This window comes from Osmerus eperlanus, chromosome 14, assembly GCF_963692335.1.
Source record: "Osmerus eperlanus chromosome 14, fOsmEpe2.1, whole genome shotgun sequence".
In the NCBI taxonomy this organism is placed as follows: domain Eukaryota; kingdom Metazoa; phylum Chordata; class Actinopteri; order Osmeriformes; family Osmeridae; genus Osmerus; species Osmerus eperlanus.
In genome coordinates, this window is record NC_085031.1 from 15985330 (window position 1) to 16007235 (window position 21906).

General features: G+C 48.9%; 2 protein-coding genes across 2 annotated transcripts in view; both read right to left on the reverse strand.

Moving 5' to 3' along the window:
• LOC134033946 (nipped-B-like protein B) overlaps positions 1 to 10579 on the reverse strand; it is a 21322-nt gene extending 10743 nt beyond the window's left edge. The window contains 12 exon segments of the mRNA XM_062478234.1: positions 132 to 340; positions 1363 to 1548; positions 2653 to 3879; positions 4091 to 4630; positions 4776 to 4866; positions 4979 to 5124; positions 5244 to 5395; positions 5501 to 5612; positions 7206 to 7306; positions 7613 to 7778; positions 8522 to 8671; positions 10221 to 10579. Coding sequence (XP_062334218.1) covers positions 132 to 340; positions 1363 to 1548; positions 2653 to 3879; positions 4091 to 4630; positions 4776 to 4866; positions 4979 to 5124; positions 5244 to 5395; positions 5501 to 5612; positions 7206 to 7306; positions 7613 to 7778; positions 8522 to 8585 — 2994 coding nt within the window. The 5' untranslated portion in view covers positions 8586 to 8671; positions 10221 to 10579.
• A 2839-nt stretch (positions 10580 to 13418) lies between these two features.
• LOC134033513 (excitatory amino acid transporter 1-like) lies at positions 13419 to 18968 on the reverse strand. Its single transcript, XM_062477695.1, has 9 exons — positions 18830 to 18968; positions 18553 to 18690; positions 18165 to 18369; positions 17487 to 17529; positions 16309 to 16580; positions 15612 to 15845; positions 15261 to 15455; positions 15002 to 15136; positions 13419 to 14057 (listed from the first exon to the last, which is right to left on the reverse strand). Exons 1-9 carry the CDS (start codon positions 18966 to 18968, stop codon positions 13847 to 13849), a joined length of 1572 nt encoding a protein of 523 aa, XP_062333679.1. The 3' UTR covers positions 13419 to 13846.
• Between the last annotated feature and the right edge of the window lie 2938 nt (positions 18969 to 21906).

Below are 21906 nucleotides of genomic sequence, written 5' to 3' on the forward strand. Positions count from 1 at the left end.
AGAGAGAGAGAGAGAGAGAGAGAGAGAGGAAGAGAGAGAGAGAGAGGAAGAGAGAGAGAGAGAGAGAGAGAGGAAGAGAGAGAGGTTGAGAGAGAGAGAGAGAGAGAGAGAGAGAGAGGACACCCATCCACAATGTGACATGGAGACTCACTGTCGCTCATGCTGGGAGGCGGGGAGCCCTCCTCCGACTCGTTGGGGCTGCGTTCCCGGTGACGGGAGCCCGAGCCCCGCCGGCCCTCCTGGTGGCCCCCACTCTTCCGGTGCTCCCCGGAGCCCCTCCTCTCCTGCTCCTCGTGCTCCCACCCCTTGTCTCGCTCACGCCGCTGCTTCTTCCGTGCGGCTGAGGAGTAGAGGAGGGAGTAGAAGAGGGAGGAGAGGACGGAGTAGAGGAGGGAGGAGAGGAGGGATGAGAGGAGGGAGGAGAGAAGAGAGGAGGGAGTAGAGGAGAGGAGGGAGGAGAGGAGGGAGGAGAGGAGGGAAGAGAGGAGGGAGTAGAGGAGGAGGAGAGGAGGGAGTAGAAGAGGGAGGAGAGGACGGAGTAGAGGAGGGAGGAGAGGAGGGAGGAGAGGAGGGAGGAGAGGAGGGATGAGAGGAGGGAGTAGAGGAGAGGAGGGAGGAGAGGAGGGAAGAGAGGAGGGAGTAGAGGAGGGAGGAGAGGAGGGAGGAGAGAAGAGAGGAGGGAGTAGAGGAGAGGAGGGAGGAGAGGAGGGAGGAGAGGAGGGAAGAGAGGAGGGAGTAGAGGAGGGAGGAGAGGAGGAGTAGAGGAGGGAGGAGAGAAGGGAGGAGAGGAGGGAAGAGAGGAGGGAGTAGAGGAGGGAGGAGAGGAGGGAGTAGAGGAGGGAGGAGAGGAGGGAGGAGAGGAGGGAAGAGAGGAGGGAGTAGAGGAGGGAGGAGAGGAGGGAAGAGAGGAGGGAAGAGAGGAGGGAAGAGAGGAGGGAAGAGAGGAGGGAGGAGAGGAGGGAGGAGAGGAGGGAAGAGAGGAGGGAGTAGAGGAGGGAGGAGAGGAGGGAGGAGAGGAGGGAAGAGAGGAGGAGAGGGAAGAGGGAGGAGAGGAAGGAGGAGGGAGGAGAGGAGGTAGGAGAGAGTAGAGGAGGGGAGGGGAGGAGAGGAGGGAGGAGAGGAGGGAGGAGAGGAGGAGGAGAGGAGGGAGGAGAGAAGGGAGGAGAGAAGGGAGGAGAGGAGGGAGGAGAGAAGGGAGGAGAGGAGGGAGGAGAGGCGTTTAGTTGTACATGAGAGAAGAAGGGGTTTCGGCTCAGTGATGTAGCCAAGCACATCACACGCCACCATCTCAAAACACCCATCCGAGCAGGATACATGACGGCGGCAGGTCACATGACGGCGCCCTCCCGTTGAGGTACTCACACTCAGTCACACAGTCGGACACGTCGTTGTCGTCGTCCGAGTCGACCTCGGCGTACTTGGGCTTGTCGTTGACGGTGCTGCGCTTGCGCTTGTTCATCTTGACCCTCTCACACAGGGGCATGGTGGACTGGATCTCCGCCAGGAGCTGTGGGGGGAGGTCCTGCAGAACCGACTCGTCCAGACCTCCTGCAGGGACAGAGGGCCGTCCCAGTCACTCGCACCAGCACACACAGAAGGTCCGGACACAGCCTGACTACCTGCTCAGGGATCGACACCATCTGGCTGGATCTCAGGCCCCTATCAGACCGGATCTCAGGCCCCTATCAGACCGGATCTCAGCCCCCTATTAGACCGGATCTCAGCCCCTATTAGACCGGATCTCAGCCCCCTATCAGACCGGATCTCAGGCCCCTATCAGACCGGATCTCAGCCCCCTATTAGACCGGATCTCAGGCCCCTATCAGACCGGATCTCAGGCCCTATCAGACCGGATCTCAGACCCCTATTAGACCGGATCTCAGGCCCCTATCAGACCGGATCTCAGACCCCTATCAGACCACACACAGCATCTCATGTGGTGTCAGTGGCTAGTGGCCGGGCCTTCCTGAGTGCAAGGTGTATATCTACAATCGTCGCCAAAAGCACTGACGGTGACATGCATTTTGTCTTTGCAAAGTTTGCCGCATCAGTTGTTGTGTTCATTCACATTGTTTGTCGATTATTGTGCAGAGTGATAAGATACATTTGAAATAAAAGCTTAATAAAAAAACTATTATCACAAAAAAAAACTATCATCAGCACATGGGAAAGTGTGAACGAGATCTGCACAGCTAAAATCACTCTCATTCTGACTGGATTAAAATAGCAGACTGCTATAAAAGGGAGGACTCTTTGCATGCATTTAATGTTTTTGCCAATAAAAACATTAAAAACGTGTATTCCTGTATACCAGAAACGTGAAATGTGTTTCTGCAAATGCTGAACCAGCAAACTTTGCAAAACACAAAATTCGTCACTGCCAATACTTTTCCACGACTATATATAGTTTTGTTGATGGAAATCAACTAAACTATTCACATATAAATAAAGTGGTGGACATACCCATACCATCTAATTACAACATATAATAGCCTAGCAGGTCAAACATTTCGGACATTGCTTCGTAAAAGTACCTAAACAAATGGATTTGATTTGAAACATAGCCAGGTAACGTTTGCTGGTTGTGATGTCCCTTCCCACGCGGCCACGTGCCCAAGCCAGCGCAGCCCGCAGAGAAAGGAGGGTCCTTACCTTTCCCTGACTTGCTGAAGGAGGACCGGTTCTTGCTGGATTTGGAGCTGCGGACATTCCCGTCCTCCCTCTCCCTGATGATCTTCTGCACCTCGTCGATGGTGAGCTTCTGCAGCACCACCACGGGCTTGGCCCCTTTCTTCAGGTCCTCCACCAGCCCGGCTTTCTCCTGCTTTACCCGGGGCTCGCTCCAGCCCACCATGGTCCCCGGGCCCTGCCCGGTGGGCGGCCGCACGTCGCCCGGAACATTCCCGTCCTTGTCCCGCTTCAACTTGGGGATCACAAAGTTCTTTAAGGCCCCCGACTGGCCCCCAAGCAGGTAGGAGGGGAACTCTCCAGCCTTGGCCTCGGATGACGGCTGCTGCTTGTTCCCGTCCTGTCTGCTCCGGCTGCCGTCCCCGCCCCTCCTCTCCTCTTTCCGCTCTGTTCTCTGGCGAGCGCTGGGGTCCGTCCCCGCTCGCCCCTCCTGTTTGACCCTGGGGCTGTCCGGTCTGGAGCGCTGCTCGGGGGACCGCCGGTCGCGGGGCTCCCCAGGCTCGGTCCGGTGTTTCCTGTCTCTATCCCTGTCCCTGTCGCGCCCGTGTTTGGACTCGTGCTCCGCCCGGCTGGAGGACTTGGGGGTGTCCGGCCGCCGCACGCGAGAGGAGTCGCCGTCCCGGTGCCGCTCATCCCTCTGGCCGGAGTCGGGCCGGCCCTCGTGTCTCTGCCGTGGCGTGTCGGGCGCCCGGCCGTCGGCGCGCCCCTTGCCGCCGTCCGGCTTGCCGTCGTGCCGGTGCTTGGACGAGTCCCGTTTGTTTTCGTGCTTGTGTTTCGGGGTTTCCGGACGCCCGTCGGGGCCGAGCTTCCGGGGCGTGTCGGCGGCGCGCTGCTTGATGACCTCCGGTCGGCCGTCGCCGGCCTTCGGCGTCTCTCCTTCCGCCTTGGAGCGGAGGCGGAGCACGCCGGTGGCGTGGGCACCGTCCCCGGGCGCCAGGCGGTCCTCGGCCCAGCGCTGGGCCTCCAGGGCCACCTCTGGTTGTCCGTCTGCCCGGCCGGCCTGCTGCAGGTCGATGCTGACCATCAGGGCCGGTCGGCTGGTACCGTTACTGGCGGCGCTACCCTCCTGGGGTGTGAGCTTGGCGCCGGCGTTGCCCCCTCCTACGCCGGGCCCCCCGGTGGCCCCCGCCGTGCCCCCGGCCCCGGGCTCCTGAGGATACGAGTCCTGCTTCCTCTTCTTCAGTGGTTTATCTGGAGGGAAAGAGGAAGTCGGGGGTTAGAAAACTCAACAAGAAGCAAGAAATCACATCAACAAGAAAACTTATCAGCTGTGTGATATCGCCGTATCATCTTATCTCTGGGTTACAGTGACAGCCGCATGAACACACAGACACACACTCAAACGCACACAGACAGCAACACTCACTTACACAGACACTCACTCACTCCTTCGCACACACACCTTTATCCTGAACCTCTTTGGAGCAGCGCTCCCTCTCGATGGCCGACTCGCGCTCTATCCTCTCGATCTCGGCAAGCGCGTCCATCTCTGCATCGTCGTACACCACGCCGCCCACCAGCACCCCCTGCTTGGTGTTCTGCAGCACGGGCACCTGCTGGTACCCTGACTGCTCCCCTGGCAGACCCTGGCCCTGGCCCAGCCGGAGGGCCTGCTCCTGGCCCGTCCGAGAAAACGGCAGGCTGTTGTAGGCCAGCTCCGCGTCCTGGTCTGAGCCCTGCTCCGCCCCGGGGACAAGCTCTCCGGATTGGTCCATCTCGGAGGACTTGACCCGGGACAGTTTGAGGGTCAGCTTAGTGGAGTCTTTGGAGGGAGAGCTGACGATGTCGTACAGGGCGGCCTTGTCCAGCTGCTCCTTCTCCTCTTTGCTCAGCTTCTTCTGCTTCTTCTTGCGGTCGGGGGAGTCGAGGAGGAGGTCGGGGGCTCCGTCGCGGGGGGACATGTACGGGGGAGGGGACTGGAGGATGAGCTGTGGCCGAGACCCTGTCAAAACACCCCCCCGGAAAAAAACAACACCGTGGTTTTAGGAAAACGGACAGATTCTCAGCCGTGCGTACTCGGCACGGAAATGGCTAGACGCTGTGTCGCCTTGCGGTGCGCACAGAATGGGAGCTCGGAGGTGGGTCACCTTTGGGTGTTCCTTCACTCCCGGCTGGAGAACACTGAGACTGAGGCGATTGGAGAGAGAAGGAGGCATTTCTCATGGAAGGGTCGCTCTCCTTCAGGGAAACAGAGACAAAACAGTAGGTCAGAAGACACACAACACAGACGGACACAAACAGATTTGACACCGTTCTCGCTTTTCAACCTGGTGAGTTTGATGAACGGTACCTCATTCCCAAGTCTTTGGACAATGTTCATGTAGTCTTCGTTGGAGGCCTGTCTGGCGTTGTGATTCGCTGAGTTGCTCGACATCTGCCCAGAGACCTTGCTGTCGTGGATGTTCCTCATGCTGCCCGGAACCATGGGACTCGCGACTGAAACACAGAAATCTCAGAACCTGGCCGCCTACACAGACTCCCTCGGTCGTTTCGACACAAAGAAGAGGGTTCAAATCATCTGCGTATTCCTTTGCAAGTAGCGGTCGTCTTCCTACCTTGCTGGATCTGTTGGTGCTGGGAGTAGCTGGGCGGGTGGGGGTAGTGCATGTAGCTGGCAGGGCTTTGAGGGGTGTAGGGGCTGGGCACAGGGCTGTTCTGCTGGGGCAGGAACCGCCCGCCCGATCCCGACTGTGGAGAGGCAAAGCGACTGTGGAAAGAGAGAAGGGGAGAAGAAGCCGTTCATTAAAAGGGCTCTCTTAACAGCCGGCTAGTCGTAGGAACGGCTACACTCAATACCAAGCTGCTGTGATACCTAGAAGGGCTGTGCGTGATAGTGGTTTGCTGGTAGTTTGTGGACGCAGGGCTTCCGTGCATGGAGTTCTGAGACATCTTGTACTGAGGCATCATTGACTGCTGCAGAATACCTGATGAAGAGATGAAGAGAAGCAAAGCAGATTAGAGAAGCAAATCAATGAAATCAAACGTATTTCTACAGCCCTTCTTACAAGCAAGACGGCAAAACAGACGGCTTCACATATACCCATGGAACAGCGCCAGAACCAACCTAAACCCGCAAGGAAGACGAGGAAAAACTCCCAGGAAAATAAGACAGAAAGAAATGGAGGATCTGCTGGCCGGAGGAATTGGGTCAGAGTTCCTCTCGTCCAGAAAGGAGCTCCTTTAGGAGGAGCAGGTGGATCACTAGAGCACCAGATCTCAGGCTACTCATCTCTATACATACAGTTTGTGTATGTGGGAGAGAAAAAAGAAATATATATGATATTGATTATAGGTAATACACAAGTAAATAAGCCATTTCCCAAGAGCACAACTAGAGTTCGGCGTTATGCGGGGAGGCTATAATAACAGCAATCCACACGTTGCTTGACTCGTCATTGGATACAACATCAGAGCAGCGGAAACGGTGTCAGGACTCAAGCTCCATCACAACATGGTTCATTCTGGCAGCCGGCACTCCCCCAGTCTCACGGTCTGTGGTGTTAACACACTTTGCTTGCCAGGCCGAGGCCACCAACGACACAAAACCAACGAAGAAGACGACGACAGACTGTTCGTTTAAAGCAGCTTTGAGGGTTGGCTTAACAGCAGTCTCAGCTTAAGAGCGTCTGGGAAACGGAACGTTTTAAATCGACCACGTGTGGTCGATTTAGACATTTAAAAACAGGTGATGTTCCAAGATTTACATTTAGTCATTTAGCAGACGCTCTTATCCAGAGCGACTTACAGTAAGTACAGGGACATTCCCCCTGAGGTAAGTAGGGTGAAGTGCCTTGCCCAAGGACACACCATCATTTTGCACGGCCGGGGAATCGAACCAGCAACCTTCTGATTACTAGCCCGATTCCCTAACCGCTCAGCCACCTGAAGATGTTGTAAAAGGGTTCAGCCTGGGTGATTTCACAACGTGTCCAGTTATCTGTAGGGACATTCAGTTATGTGTCCAGTCTCCAGATATTTATTCTGACACTGGCACCTGAACCGATGGGCCTACACACTTCCTTGTTTTTGTCCCCATGCCACCAATTGCATCCACCGCCTCCTCTCTCTACACAAGCTACCAGACAACAGTAACACTTCAAACTGTCATCCTTTCTCTCTCTGATTCATTAGTGTGAGACTAGCTGACAAGACTTGTGCTGTGTCTGGCACAAAAAGACTACAATGAAAGTTAACTACCTCAGAGCTTACAAATTGAGCAAAACCTTCATTGATCAATGAAACACAATAATAATTTGAAAATAATAATGATACTAATAAGCCAGGCAACTCAATCCAACCCAAGCTCTTATCCAATCAGTCTTCAAAAAACATAGAGACAAGCCAAACTAGCCCTTGCAAAGTTTGACCCAGAAAGCATCAAATGAGTAGATTCACTAGGAAAGCCGACAAATGATGTGTGATTCATTAGGCTGCCGAGTCAGAGAACAATGTCTCCGCATGTCTCCTCCCTCCCTCCCCCCTGACAGGAATGAGCACAGGTATGGGTGCAGGCCTACTTTTCTCCCTGAAGATGTTAGGGCTCCTGGACAGCACGGTCTGCAGCAGCATGGGCACATCTCCTTCCGGGTCATCACTGCCCAGGTTGTCCTTCAACTCTCTGTCGTGGCAAGGAGGAAGAGCGAGAGATCAGTCGGCAAGGTTACACAAAATACCAGGACGTTAACCTTTGATGATACGACCCTCAAACATCAACACACGTGCATAGACCGGGCACTATAACTTTAAGTGTCGTCCTTTAAGGTTAACTTATGCTCTTGTGCTTTAGGAAATCCCTGTTTACAGAAGATAAGACTTCATAGACTATTGACGGGTTTCATTTGTAAAAACAAACGTGCTGGCTAGCCACTTGTCCTGAACGGAGCTGAGGCCTCGCTGGAAGGGCCGGAAGCGGAGGTGGACTCACATGTGCTCGGTGGAGACCTGGTTGAGGCTGTGAACCAGCTGGGACACCAGGTTCTCGTCCTGGCATCCCAGCAGGCAGTTGACCTCCTCTGCGACCCTCCCATTGTACAGCAGGCTCTTAGTGGTGGTGGCGGGGAGAGGGGAGGGCAGGGGCAGCTGGTTTAACACTGTAAAGACAAGGCAGAGCAGGTCAGAGTGGAGGAACACACCTAGGAAGTCAATTTCCATCCTGCAAAGCTGCGAATTGAACACCAAAATTCACTTAGGATAAAAGTTTCTGCTAAACAAATCCATGTAAATGAACTGGCTAAAAGTAGTAGAACTTGAAACAGTAATGGAATAGTTAGCTATTTCAGAACCTAACAACGTAAAAAACAGCTCATAAGAGCTAATAAAATCCAATGCAATCCAACAAATGACACTCGGAAACAAATATTACAATCGCATTAATTGGCTGCGTTGATTGCATGCTCCAAATATCAAGACTGCAATATTCATGTGCAGAACATTAATGTTTCATTACAACAGGAAATAAAAGAGAGCCATCAAAGCACAGCAGCTGAAACAAGCTAGCAGTGGCAAATGCCAGGTCATTAGAGAATGCTTCCTTAAAAGAATCCAAACTAACTACGTGCTTCTGCAGGAAAGTACAAGCACGTCAAATTGTTCCTCTAGCCTTAACCTCACAGCAAAATGACATCACTCAACATCAGAAACTTTGTGATTTTATATTTGCATGGATTTCTCATCTTCGTCTGTGCAACCTATTAGCTACAGACAATGGGTAGTTATGCTCAAATCATGCGAGTCACCTTTTAACTGTGTAACCCAAGAGAGGATCTTCCATCCCTGTGCTACATTGAAGCTGTAAGTGAGTAAAACAAAGAGGCAGAAGAGCTGCTGTACTTACGATCTGTGAGGCTAGCGATCCCAGCAAGAGTAGTGATGGGAACATGAGGCATATCCCCATTCATGCTGAAGATGGGGGTAGGGGGGTCGTGTCGATGCACAGGTTGCTCAATGTCGTCGCCTTCCGACTGTTCTTCACATCTCCCAAACGCTGTGGAACACAGAGAGAGAGATGGGTTGAAGCAATGAGGGGTTGTCTAGTCTATTCATCCCCTTCCCACATGAGAAACAGTTAAGTCCTGACAAACTGAAGCATGCCAAAGCCTCTGTGAAAAAGCCAAGGATTTTCTATTAAGCTATAATGATATAGGACGATGTTTCAGCAGACAGTAGCAGTGGGCTCACAATAGTTAGTTAGACGGGGGAGTGACAAGACTGGGGCCTGCACAACCACATTAATAATAGTGGATTATGTATGTTACTATGGTGTTCTACAATGCACAAAGTTCTGAAGTGCAACTCAGTGCATTAAGACTGAAAGGGAACTTACTGCAATTTATTCAAAAACGTAATAATCATCAGGAGATGGGAAGTTTAATTGGAACTGTGGAAATGTGCAGAAAACTGTTAGCGACTTGGCTAAAAGGAATGTTAGTATTTTCTGTTGAATGGCTACTTCAAGATGTAATAAGTTGGGCCTGTTTCACCAAATCAATCATGATCTCGCACCACTGTTTACTTTAAAAACGAAATCGTGTTTACATCATGTATTTTCGGTTTAACTGGCTGGAGGGATCCTACCACTAAAGTAGCCGTTTACAGATGGCCTACTAGGCAGTATTTGCTAGACAGCAGGCTAACGTTAGCTAACTATTGTTTGAATCGTATCTACAATGACTAGCTAGCGAACTCGTTGAGTAGTTATTGCTGCACAATTACCTGGTCATTCAGTTATATTTTGCACCAGGCATGGAAGGAATGGGTTTCGATGTTGATTGTGTTAGCTACCTCGATTACATCAAAAGAGGGTTGACAGCAATTTGGATTCGTGAACTCTTGTTTTCACTCTCCTCAGTCCAGGTTGACAGTCGCTAGCTAGCTAGCTAGTCATTGCACATCTGGCTGAGCTGGGTTAGCAAGATTGTAGCTGGCTAAGGTTTTAAAACGGTCTTATACCTAAACATGTGTTTATAGATATTTGGTGCACACTGATTGCAAAAATGATGTAGTTAGTTGACTAGCTATCACACCTAACTAGAGTTAATGTACGCTAGCTACATGAAAATATCCCACTGCGCAGGAACGTCATGCATCCAAGTTAGCTATCGTTAGCTAGCTCACGAGCTAATGAATGCAACCGAGGATGCAACCATATCACTGCTCGCTATGCTAGTTAGCTAGCTTGGCCAAATCGAATCATTCTTCGTAAATACAGCGCGTTCATTGCTGTGTTTTCATCATAAACACTGTGGATGATACCCTAGCGGCCTACATCGGCGTATGGCTATCTTAAACTGGACATCGGACTGGCCTGGGTAAGGGTCACCCCGACCCAACACTTAACGTTTGCAAGGTAGCTAACAGCCAACAGAGACCCCCCTTTCTGGGTCCATTATTTAGTGGCTAGACAAATGCCCAACATGTAGCTAATGTTAGCTGGTTAGCTAGCCAGCAAAGTAGCATTCGCCAGCACAGCGTGAAACCAATAGGGATTGTTTCATGAAAGGGTTATAGAGCCGGACTTGTGCGATCATATTTACCTCAGGGTGTGTTGATAAAAAGAAATGGTTGCAAACGGGGTTGGATCCGTGTCTCTAGCTCCCTCTCCGTTCTACAGCTCTAACAGCTCCTCCGAGTAATAATATAACAACAATAATCCGGGTCGGGAGGGTTCGATCTTCTTCTTTCTCAATGCAAACATGTATGCTTATAGGGGGGAAACATCCTTCAAACCGGTCTCCGCCCGGTACATCCCCAACGCCTGCAGGGGAATAATGAAAATTCCGACTAGTTTCGGAAAACAATCAACTGAGAAAAACAGAAAGGCTATTGACGCGGTGATAAAAGGCATCCACTCAGACTCTCCCCCTCTCTCGCAGAACAAAATGCCGACCGGAAGAACTGCTGCAGGAATAACTCCCTCCACCGGCGCCAAACCAACCAGCAACCAGAGTGGCTGCGACCCGTATGCTTCCGCCGCTTGAGAGTTGCATGGTAGCTGTACCTCAATGCTCCGTACTACAGTTCATCATAGTAAGATAAAAAGTTTTTTATTTAATCATATCACCTTAAATTTAATTTTAACCGTACCACGATTAGTACTAAAGAAATGGTCTGCCTGACTCGGTCACAGGTGTGGGAATCCTGAAGTGTGGTCTGAAACTGCACAAGATACAGGACAGGGGGTTGTAGTAAATTCAGTGGTCTGTCCATTGACCATGTTTCTGAGATACAGGCTAAAAGTTGTAGAAACTACGGCAGAAGAGGTTATGACCAGAAGTTAGTGTTAACCAGTTGACTATAGCGCATGGGCTAACTACTAGGCTGACTTGCTAAGATTGGAAATAACACTCTTTATTGCAACTACGGCATACTGAAAAGTCAGATTTAGAAAAATCATGATCGCTGCTGTAGTCTAACTTTGTACTGTTACATATCAATGGTAACATTATTTTGGGTAATCAAAAGACATTCATCCAAATCAAACTCAATACACGAGCCCCCTCTAGTGTCCAGAAAATAGGGTGGTAAAGGCTACGGTAGCAACTACTAGTAGTAGTACTGGTAGTAGAACAGTAGAGATACTAGGCTATATTAAGTAGCCTCCTGTACTGCTGCTGTCGGAACATCCACTGACTGTACAGTACAGTACAGTACTGTACTAGAACCGTAAAGTTACTGTAGCTCTACTAGTAGTACACAAAGTTGCCCGTGAAACCGAGTGATGCAAGTCGAAGAGAAAACAATTAGCACTAGTTAATTATTAGTTAGAATCTTACTCCAGTAGGGTAGCAACTAGTTGAATTAGCTAGGCATTACTGTACCTTCATCTCCCAACACCCATCAAGATAGTTAGCTAGCCAGCTAGTGCTAGCTAGCTGTACTGTACTGTACTGTACTACAGTATGCAGTACAGACCCCAGCCAGCTACTGTAACCTATTACAGAACTGTAACTGATGGCAGTTGGCACATTTCTTCAATAGCCACTTATTAGGTAACTAATAAGTTGTTTGCCAGCAAATTCCAAGCTTCTAGACCATCTATTTCTTAACTTAGGGATTTAAATTCGTTATTTGGCGTCTGTTGGTTGAAGTGTTTCAAGCCATGGGTGACGGTTCAATTTAAAAAATCTGACTCGCGCTTGGTCGACCTTTTCACTTGGAACTTTCTGCTTGAAGATACCTGGTTCTCATTAGAGGCAGGGTCGGTAATGTTGTTGAGACGCATAGCCTATCTGTTGACCCAAAAATCTAAAGTTTTGACAGTAAAATGAAATAAATCCGACATCTGTTGGTGTCGCTAAATTGTAATGAACACTACCAATCATTTCTTTCAATCTAAACGGATTTATTTAGTTTCACTTCCAACCCTTTAGATTTAGTAGTTCCAATGTCAAGTTTATTTCAGCAAATATAAACAAAAAGTGCATCACAACATTACCGACCCTGCCTTTAAATCAACCCTAAATAGCCTAATACACTAGCATGAAAAAATATATATTGAAAATGTCCATAATATTCATATGTAATTTATTTAATTTACGAAACTCCAGCTTTGTAAGAAGGATAGCATAAAAAGGTAAATCATTTAATAAGGTTGTTGTTGCGTCAATATTCTACCGCTAGGTGGCAGCATCAGTCTTCAATCCTTAGGGGTTCACTGCTTGGCACATAGCCCACCCCCCCTGGATAATAGAGTTCATATTTTCAGGGAAAACTACACGTAATAAAACTACTTTACATTATTACATTTTAAGAAAACTGCGGCATTTGCTTGTGTTTCAAAACAACACAAAGTCAACGTTCTTATTATAAACGTTTTGACGTTTTTATCTCCACAAAAGGAAGGCGTGTGACTATTGTTTTTTTTGTTGCAATTGTAGGTCTATATTCTATATATTTGATTCTATATTTTATTCTATATATATAGGTCTATATATTTTTATTCCAAGGTAACAGTTTAGCCTGCATAATTTGTGCACCATATATAATTAGATTTAATGAGAACCAGGTATTTTCAAGCAGCAAGTTCTTGTTTTTATTGCAGCAGCAATATAGACACTTACAGCTTTAACATTTTTCTAAATTTTATTCAAAACGTTTTTTCAAAGACATGCCCCATTCATAACTTTTTGAACGACAAGTTTTACATAAACTGGATTTACATAAACTTAACCAAAATGTATGAAAAGAGAAAGGGAAAGACAATATAATCCCAGTTAAGGAAGTTAGACACTTTATCAACAGAAGGCCTTGGAAAGGCTTCCCAGCCCTGTAAATTAATATCTAATCTCCCAACATTGATATTAAAGAAGACATTAAAGTATTGTATTAATCTACAACTAATTCACACAATATCTACATTAAATCTGTTCACAAAGTCTACTCATTTATAAAGGACACTTCTTATGTTGTAAGCTGGTTTCTCATTCATTATATTTCTGATATTGTGGGCAACTTCGTCGAGGGGTTAATGGTAGATTTGTTTGATAGTAATGGTGAATATAATATGATAAATCGTTCTTCATAGTTTGTCCATGTTAATAAAAGTAGAACATTTTATTCATATTAAAGTTTGCAGAACAGTCCTCCAGATATTTTAACCAATTTTCCCTTTAAAAAATGTATTTACTATCAACCTCCTCAAGATTTACCTAAATATATCATAACATATGCTGTATGCTATAGCAGATGCTTTTATCCAAAGCGTCTGCAAATCATAAGGGTATTACGTAGTCTTAACTTTCTTTCCTTCAAAATAGCCAGCATATTATTAAGTGTGGCTTAATTAACACACACACACACACACACACACATACATGTCGAGAAACCTTTCAAATGACACAAACCTCTACATTGGGAAAAGGCCTATGTTTGTTCTGTATTGATGAGAGTGTTCATATCTTGGATAAGTCACTTTAATATGACAACACTTAGAAATTTAAGTTGACACTCGAATTTCGATGTTATGAAATGACTCGCTTGCATGAATAATAATGCAGTGACTACACGGAAAACCACCATAAACACAACGAAAGAAACCCTAACATTTATCATTACAAAATAACCACAATAAGCAACGAGAGAAAAACACCAGCAGGTTAGTACTAGGACACACAACGCTGTGTTGTTTACAATCTGAAAAGTTCCGGAACCAAGGAGAGGCCTACATCTTGGTGTCGCCGTGACGATGTTTTTCATTATCGTAGTCGTTCTCCTGAGAGATGAGCCGATACGGTTTCTTCCTCTCTTTCTCCTCCAGCACGGCGTTACCCATCTCCACGTCTTTGCTCTGCAGTTCGTGTCTGGACAGAAACTCCACGATGCCGGCTCCGATGGAGTCCCCCAGCACGTTGGTGGTTGTGCGCAGGCGGTCACTACGGGAAGAGGAGACCAGAGTATGAATACAGGGTCATCCAGGAAGATGGCGTTACGTGCAGAACAGGAAAACAAGAAGAAGAAAAAGCTGCAGGGCACAGGGGGGCATTTATGAGCAAAGCCCCCCCCCCCCCAAATTGAATACTGAGCCCCCCATTATCTTAGCTATAAGTTTCTAAAAGAGAACTATAGCCTATGCAATATGCCTCCTTGTGGAAACCAAATGCCCGCCCATCCGATTAGTTCTGGAGTCGAGCCTGTGCAGGGAATATATCTCAATTGATTTAAAAAGAAAACCCTTTCAGGGCCTGTGGGTCTTGTTAAGTAGAACAGTCGACTTTCACCTATTTTTGGTCACCTGTTCACCTAATTGCTGCTCACTGTCTGAACGGTGTGGACAGGAAGTAGGCCACAGGAGTGACACTTCACGTCCACTGGAGTAGTCGGAACACTGGAGCAGACCGGACCTCCCTATTGGCTACTTCAGGTTCTAATCACTGCTGGAAGCTTCTCTGTTTTGATCTTGTGAAGCTTTGACTCAGTCTGCACATGTAGTCCATCCCAGTTAACAGAGAGTGGAATTTTTTCTTATTACCCAATTAGCCAATGTAGTTTCTGGGAAGGGGATTGTAATTGAAATTATTAATTTGGGCAACCTAATTATGTTTCTATGTTAAAACTCAATGCAAAAAATATGTGATTCAAAAAAAGGACTATGTAGAGCGAGACTCAAGGGATAAAAGGGAAGTGTGTCACTAGGGTGGTCGTAGACAAAGGGAAATCGACCTTTAAAACTAGAACTGATTCTAGTGCTCACATGTTCAACTTCCGACTATAAACTGGGGACTTTGACAACTTTATTTGGCAATGTAGATCGTTCATAGTTCCATGTGCTGGATATGATTGTATAGTGCCGGCAACAGACATTTACGGAATTACTCACAGGAACCAATCGACAGCAATGATGAGGGTGATGTCATCGGTGGGAAGTCCGACGGAGGTCAACACGATCACCATGGTGACCAGACCAGCCTGCGGGATCCCAGCAGCCCCGATGCTGGCGGCCGTGGCTGTGATGCTGCGGGACAACACACAAGCACCGGTCTTCCTATTAATCCCTCACATACGTACACGCATGCATCATACATATACTGTACACGCATACACGTAGTCAAAATCATGTTGCCGCTAATCATTCTGACCTTATTGTGAGGATCTGACCGAAGTTCATTTCCACATCGTTGACCTGGGCGATGAAGATGGCCGCCAGAGCCTCGTACAGGGCCGTCCCATCCATGTTGATGGTGGCGCCTACCGGCAGCACAAACCGTGTCACGCGCTTGTCCACCTTGTTGTTCTCCTCCAGGCATTTGAACGTAACGGGCAGAGTCGCGGAGCTGATCGGAAGAAGGGCAGAAATAACAGGCACATGAAGAGGTTGGGACGGTGTCATTTAGAACACAAACACGTCAAACAGTAGCCTCGATTCGCAACGTCGGTGAACGTCGCTCGCGGAGACGTTGGTTACGAGCCGAAGGTGAGTGGAGGCCTACCTGGAGGAGGTCCCCAGGGCGGTGATGAGGGCCTGCAACAGGCCGGCGATGAAGAGGAAGGGGTTGAGCCGCGTGATGGCGAAGTACAGGAGGGGCAGGATGAGCACGCCGTGGATCAGCAGGCCAATGATGACCGTGATGGTGTACATGGCCAGCTGGCCTCCCATCTGGGTGATGTCGTCCATCTCCACGATCTTCCCAGATATCAGGAACAAGATGCCTATAGGGGCATACCTGGAGGAGGAGGAACGGAAAGGAGGGTGAGGATTGTCCTAGGATTGTCTCTCAGGGCGAATTGTGGCCACGCAAGTGTCAAAGTCACCCATCCGTGTAAACCTGCATGCTCTTATGAGATCACAGCAACGTCAAAAGGCTAATAAGGTACTTCAGAGTAATATCGTTTGTCGAGAGAGAGAGAAATAAAGAGGCCTTCCCCACCACAGGGACTAGGGCAGTCCTGGGCTTTGTCATCATGCATACCATAGCATTTAAACACAACATACACACTAATAATTACACGATAATACTAAATCAAATAAAATTTGATTTAGTATTTGTATAGCCCTTTTTACACGCAAGCATGTCACAGAAGGCTTCACATACGCCCATAGAACTGCCCCTCAACCAACCTAAACCCTCAACTATTACATCTCTACATACGATAAATGTGATGATCGCATGATAAATGCATGCCCACCACATGATCATGGCCACCAGCTTCATGATGGCTTCGTTCAGGCTGTCGAAGAAGTCCCTGAGCACCTGGCCCTGCTCCTTCATGCTCCCGATGATGAGCCCGAACCCCATGGAGAACACCACCAGGCCCAGGGCGTTCACCCCGCTCACCGACCCCGGCACGGGGATCACCTCCTCCCGGCTCAGCTCCTGCGTGGCGTTGGTCAGGTTGAAGACGCTGTCGTTGACCATCATCGTTACCGTGACGACGCGCTTCCCGTATTTGGTTTTGAACTTCGGGGTTGGGGGGTGGGGGGGGGGGGGGTGGGAGGAGGGAGGAGGGAGAGCAAGAGTTTTATAAGACAACAATTGAAGAGAACATTCAGAGAGATATCTGATTTTACTCTCTTAAATGTTACTCAGTACTGTGACTTAGGCCTAATCAAGATTGTGCATATTCAGTCCATCGAGACCCTAAAAAGACGAGCTTTCAGACAAGGTAAGCTGGATAACCGTGGCCTGACTTGTACCCCTTCGACAGAGAGACTAGTGGAGAGGAAGCAGCCAGTTGCGGTGGAGGCTCCAGCTGACCCTCTAGGGACACCGTCCGGTCCTCAGGCCCCGATGGTCCTCTGTTGACACGCTCACAAGCCTCGCTATTGTCCAAAGCCAGCGGTCTCATCTCCATCCCTGGTGTCCAGGCCCTTCCTATTGTCTCTCACCCCCACCACAGAGTGATTTCTGCCTGTTGAGCCTCTATTTCTGCCAGACCCCCCCTGGGGCCGGCCAGTAATCCTTCACAACTTCAAACCGCCAAGAGGATAATGAGAGTCTGACAGAGCTGTTTATCGTGTCCACATGAGAGCAGAGGGCATGTTTTGGATTTGGCCTGAATGTCATTTCCAATCAAAGTGGAAATAGTTTCAGTTTCTTTTTGGGGGGGGGGGGTTGGATTTGTTTAAAGCGGTTTCATGTTTGATGTGTATTATTTCTGAGATCTGTTTACTAATTGAGTCAATTTAATTACTGGTCAATTTCTATTGAAAGTTTAAAATGTTTTAGATCGTTTGTTATAATTCATTCAAGCCTTTGCATTCAGTCTTATAGGCTAAGCTCTACAAACCATCAACCATAGCAGTGGAATGAATATCGAAATCAACAAGCTGGAAACCATGAAGTGATAGTCATGTTATAATTTACCTGCTGTGTGCAGGCTTGGACCAAGTTCGGTGGAAACATGTTTCTGAAATAAAAAACAATCATCACCATCATCATAAACATCCATAGTAAGTGAGTGGCCGTAAACACAACATCTTCTCCTTCAACTGGCCTTTCACCAGAGGCCTGTCTGTGCCCGTCCCCCCACCCCCAGCTCCAGCCCTGCATCCCCCCAGCCCCCAGCTCCAGCCCTGCATCCCCCCAGCCCCCAGCTCCAGCCCTGCATCCCCCCAGCCCCCAGCTCCAGACCTGCATCCCCCCAGCTCCAGCCCTGCATCCCCCCAGCCCCCCAGCTCCAGCCCTGCATCCCCCCAGCTCCAGCCCTGCATCCCCCCAGCCCCCCAGCTCCAGCCCTGCATCCCCCCAGCTCCAGCCCTGCATCCCCCCAGCCCCCCAGCTCCAGCCCTGCATCCCCCCAGCTCCAGCCCTGCATCCCCCCAGCTCCAGCCCTGCATCCCCCCAGCTCCAGCCCTGCATCCCCCCAGCCCCCCAGCTCCAGCCCTGCATCCCCCCAGCCCCCCAGCTCCAGCCCTGCATCCCCCCAGCTCCAGCCCTGCATCCCCCCAGCCCCCCAGCTCCAGCCCTGCATCCCCCCAGCTCCAGCCCTGCATCCCTCCAGCCCCCCAGCTCCAGCCCTGCATCCCCCAGCCCGCCGCCCACCTGATGAGATCCAGGAAGGCGTCTATGGGGCTGACTTGCTCGATCTTCTGCTGTTTCCCAAACTCGGCCTTGGATCCTTTACCCGGGTGGATGATGAGGACGACCAGGATGCCCACGAAGACGGCGATGATGGTGGTGGTCATGTAGTACATGACGGCTCTCATGCCCATCTTCCCCGAGGCCTTGCTGTCCAAGGCAGCCATTCCTGGACAGGAAACAGAGGACGTGTTTGACCTCACTCTGACACTGACACACTGGCACAGCACAGGCAGACAGTGTTGTACCTGTGATGAGGCTGACAGTGTCGTACCTGTGATGAGGCTGACAGTGTCGTACCTGTGATGAGGCTGACAGTGTCGTACCTGTGATGAGGCTGACAGTGTCGTACCTGTGATGAGGCTGGAGACTAGCAGGGGCAGCACCAGCATCTGCAGCATCCTCATCAGCAGCTCTCCGGGGAAGGAGAAGTACTTCACCTCCCGGTACGACATCTTATACGGACGCAGCGCAAAGCCCAGTATTATGCCTGGTCCAATAGGGAAAGAGTTATTCCTGTTTTCAGTAGGGCAAAGCGATCACGTAAGTGTGTGTGATCATGAATGATATTTGTGTCTGTGTGCAAGAGAGAGAGAGAGGTAGTTTTCTTTCAGAGGCACCCTACTCACCTATTATGACCGCAGCCACAGTGAAAAGGACAAAGGCGTGCTTCTTCAGGAAGGCCTGGACATCCTCCTTGGATATCTCCTCCACTTTCCTCTTGGCCTTCATGGTGCGTATGTGGATGCTCTCCCTGAAGCGCTGCATCCTGTGGAGAGAACCCAGGGTATCTGTTACCGGGGGCTGTTACCGGGGGGACGGGGCTGTTACCGGGGGGACGGGGGACGGGGCTGTTACCGGGGGGACGGGGGACGGGGCTGTTACCGGGGGGGGGGGGGCTGTTACCGGGGGCTGTTACCGGGGGGGGACGTGGCTGTTACCGGGGGGACGGGGCTGTTACTGGGGGGACGGGGCTGTTACCGGGGGATGGGGCTGTTACCGGGGACCGGGGGCATGCATCTGCACCATGCAGCTAGGTATAGGTGTAATTGTTACAGGTGTAGATTAGTAGCTGTAGTTACAGTGAGGGTGTAATTACAGGTGTAGGTGTAGTTACAGGTGAGGGTGTAGTTACAGGTGAGGGTGTAGTTACAGGGGAGGGTGTAGTTACAGGGGAGGGGGTGCAGACAGGTAGGTGTAGGATGCAGATGGTCCCAGATCACTGTGCTCACAGCCTCTTGAAGAATAATACACACCATGGTAACAAATCTCCATGGTAACAAACCTAACAATGCTCTGCATTTCAATACTTTTCCTCATCCATTATCATCATCATGACATCATGATCAAAGAGTATTGTGCGAAAATAACAGACAAAGAAGAAGCCACACTCTTGAAGACTAAAAGTGTTCCAATCAAACTCCAAAGTAAGATTTAACACAATTAGATCCATAGGAGCCTGGTGTGAAACCGCACCGCCCAGCAGGTGAAAAGGACACTATTTCGCATTCCTCTTCTGGGAATAATGAGTTTGCTGAATAATGCATTTGTTACAAAAATCTATTCAGATCTGAATAATGAAGCTGCATAGAATATAACACATACAACAGTTTACAACTGACGATATTCTTTCTTGCTAATGAAAAGAAAAATCCAGTCAAATAGAGGAAAATAACTTGACAACTCAACAACAAACTGGAAAAGAAACTTCCAAAGAAAAGATCGCAGGTAACCTTGTCGACCACTTTCACGTCATCCATGGGAAAATGGAACATGAATCGAAAACTATAAAAACATGTCTAAACTCACCTCGCTAGATGAGTTGCTGCTCCCTTCAGATGAACGTGTTCCTTGCTCTGGCAAGGATGCTTCTTTGAGGCAGACGGAAGCTCTGGGAAGGATCCTGCTGTGTGGCAGGGGCTCCAGTCGTAGAGGAAGACCGAGAAAGAAAGACAGAAAAGGAGAAAGAGAGAGAGAGACTGGAAGATGGAGGGATGGAGCAAAACGCACGGCGAACAGGAGAGGTGTGTATGTTCTGCTTTGGCATCTGAGGCAATCCCTCATACTATCCAACTGAGAGGGAGGTGACTTGAGAGAGAAAGAGAGACAGAAAAGAGAGAGACATAGAGAGAAAGAGAGAGAATGAGAGAGAGCGAGAGAGAGAGAAGGAAGGAAGGGAGGAGATCACAAACCATGTGGGAGATGGAGGCCCAGTCTCGCTGACACTGTTAGTTCTTTCTCTGAAACTATTTCTATGTCAGTCATTTACAGATAAAAAAGCCGACACAACTGCCTGAATGAATGTCCTGCAGATGGACTGTGCTTGGTGTACTTTCAAAGCAACACTCTTACTTACACACACTCTCTCTGTCTCTCTATCTCTCTTACACACACACACACACTACTGAGATTGAGATGGAGGTAGCCTAAATGTATGGCTCCCATCACCAAGGGGGGTTGTGATGTTGTGGGTGTCCTTGCTGTGGAAAGATTCACAGCAGCTCATCTGAGACGTATTATAGTGCCACAGGGTAAGTGCCACTCCAGAAAGTCAATTATAGTTAGTTGGGAAAAAAGAGGAAAAACTAGTCCTGTGCTGATTGACCTCACTGTATGGTAAATCTGTCTCCCAGCGAAGAGGAGTATAATTAGTGAGAACACCCCTGAAATCAGGCCACGTAACCTGTTACAAATAAAGCTCACAGCAAACTGTCAGATGAATGAATTACTGGCGTCCTTGATGTATTCGTGTAGCACATGATTTTTTTTCCAAAATATTTTGTCAAACTTTCGAAACTTTTTAGGCAAATGTTTTTTTCTTATTATTAAATATTTTGATGGCTGAGCGGTTAGGGAGTTGGGCTAGTAATCTGAAGGATACTGGTTCAATTCCCGGTTGTGCCAAATGACGCTGTGTCCTTTTATACTTTTATACCTTGTGTACTTTTATACCTGTGTACTTATAGTCCTTGAATATCTGATGCACTTAGTATGTGCACTGTTTTGTAATGTTGCTTAGAATAAAAACGTCAACTCTAACGGAATAAATAAGTAAAACTGTAATGACTTGAAATAATTGTAGCCAACCTTTTTAACAAATCTGGTTCTGATTGATAGGCAGTGATCTTCAGAGATATCTGGGTGGTCAAGGTTTCTAAAAGTGTTTTGGAAGGAGGTCTATCAATCTCACTCTCTCCTACGACACAAAGAGGAAATCATCTGAATGTTTGAATGTAGCTGGTAATGAACGGGGGAGAGGGTTGCTGATGTGACAAGCAGCAGGGAGGGTGTAATGAGCGTGGGTTACCAGTAGAGGGCAGTGCTCCACCATCGTTATTCTGATCAACGTTTATCCCTGTTAGTTAAAGGTACAATAGGTAAGATTTTTTTCAGTAAACATTGTTTTTATTTATTCCCCGCTAAATGCTACACATTTCGCTCTCAACGATTCTGGCCTTCCTCTTCACTTCTCCCTCCTTTCTCTCTCCTCTCTCTCTCTCTCTCTCTCTCTCTCTCTCTTTCTGCACGTCAACTTGGAAAGCCATGTGACACGTTACCTACATTGCAATGACCTTGGTCCGGGGAGTGCATGCGCAGGGCATGCCATTAGCCTTATTAAAAGCTGTGTACATGTAAAGAGACAGGAGCCCACTGCCAAGGTCAGAGAGAGTGAGAGCGAGAGAGTTCTGCCACCCGTCTCGTTGCG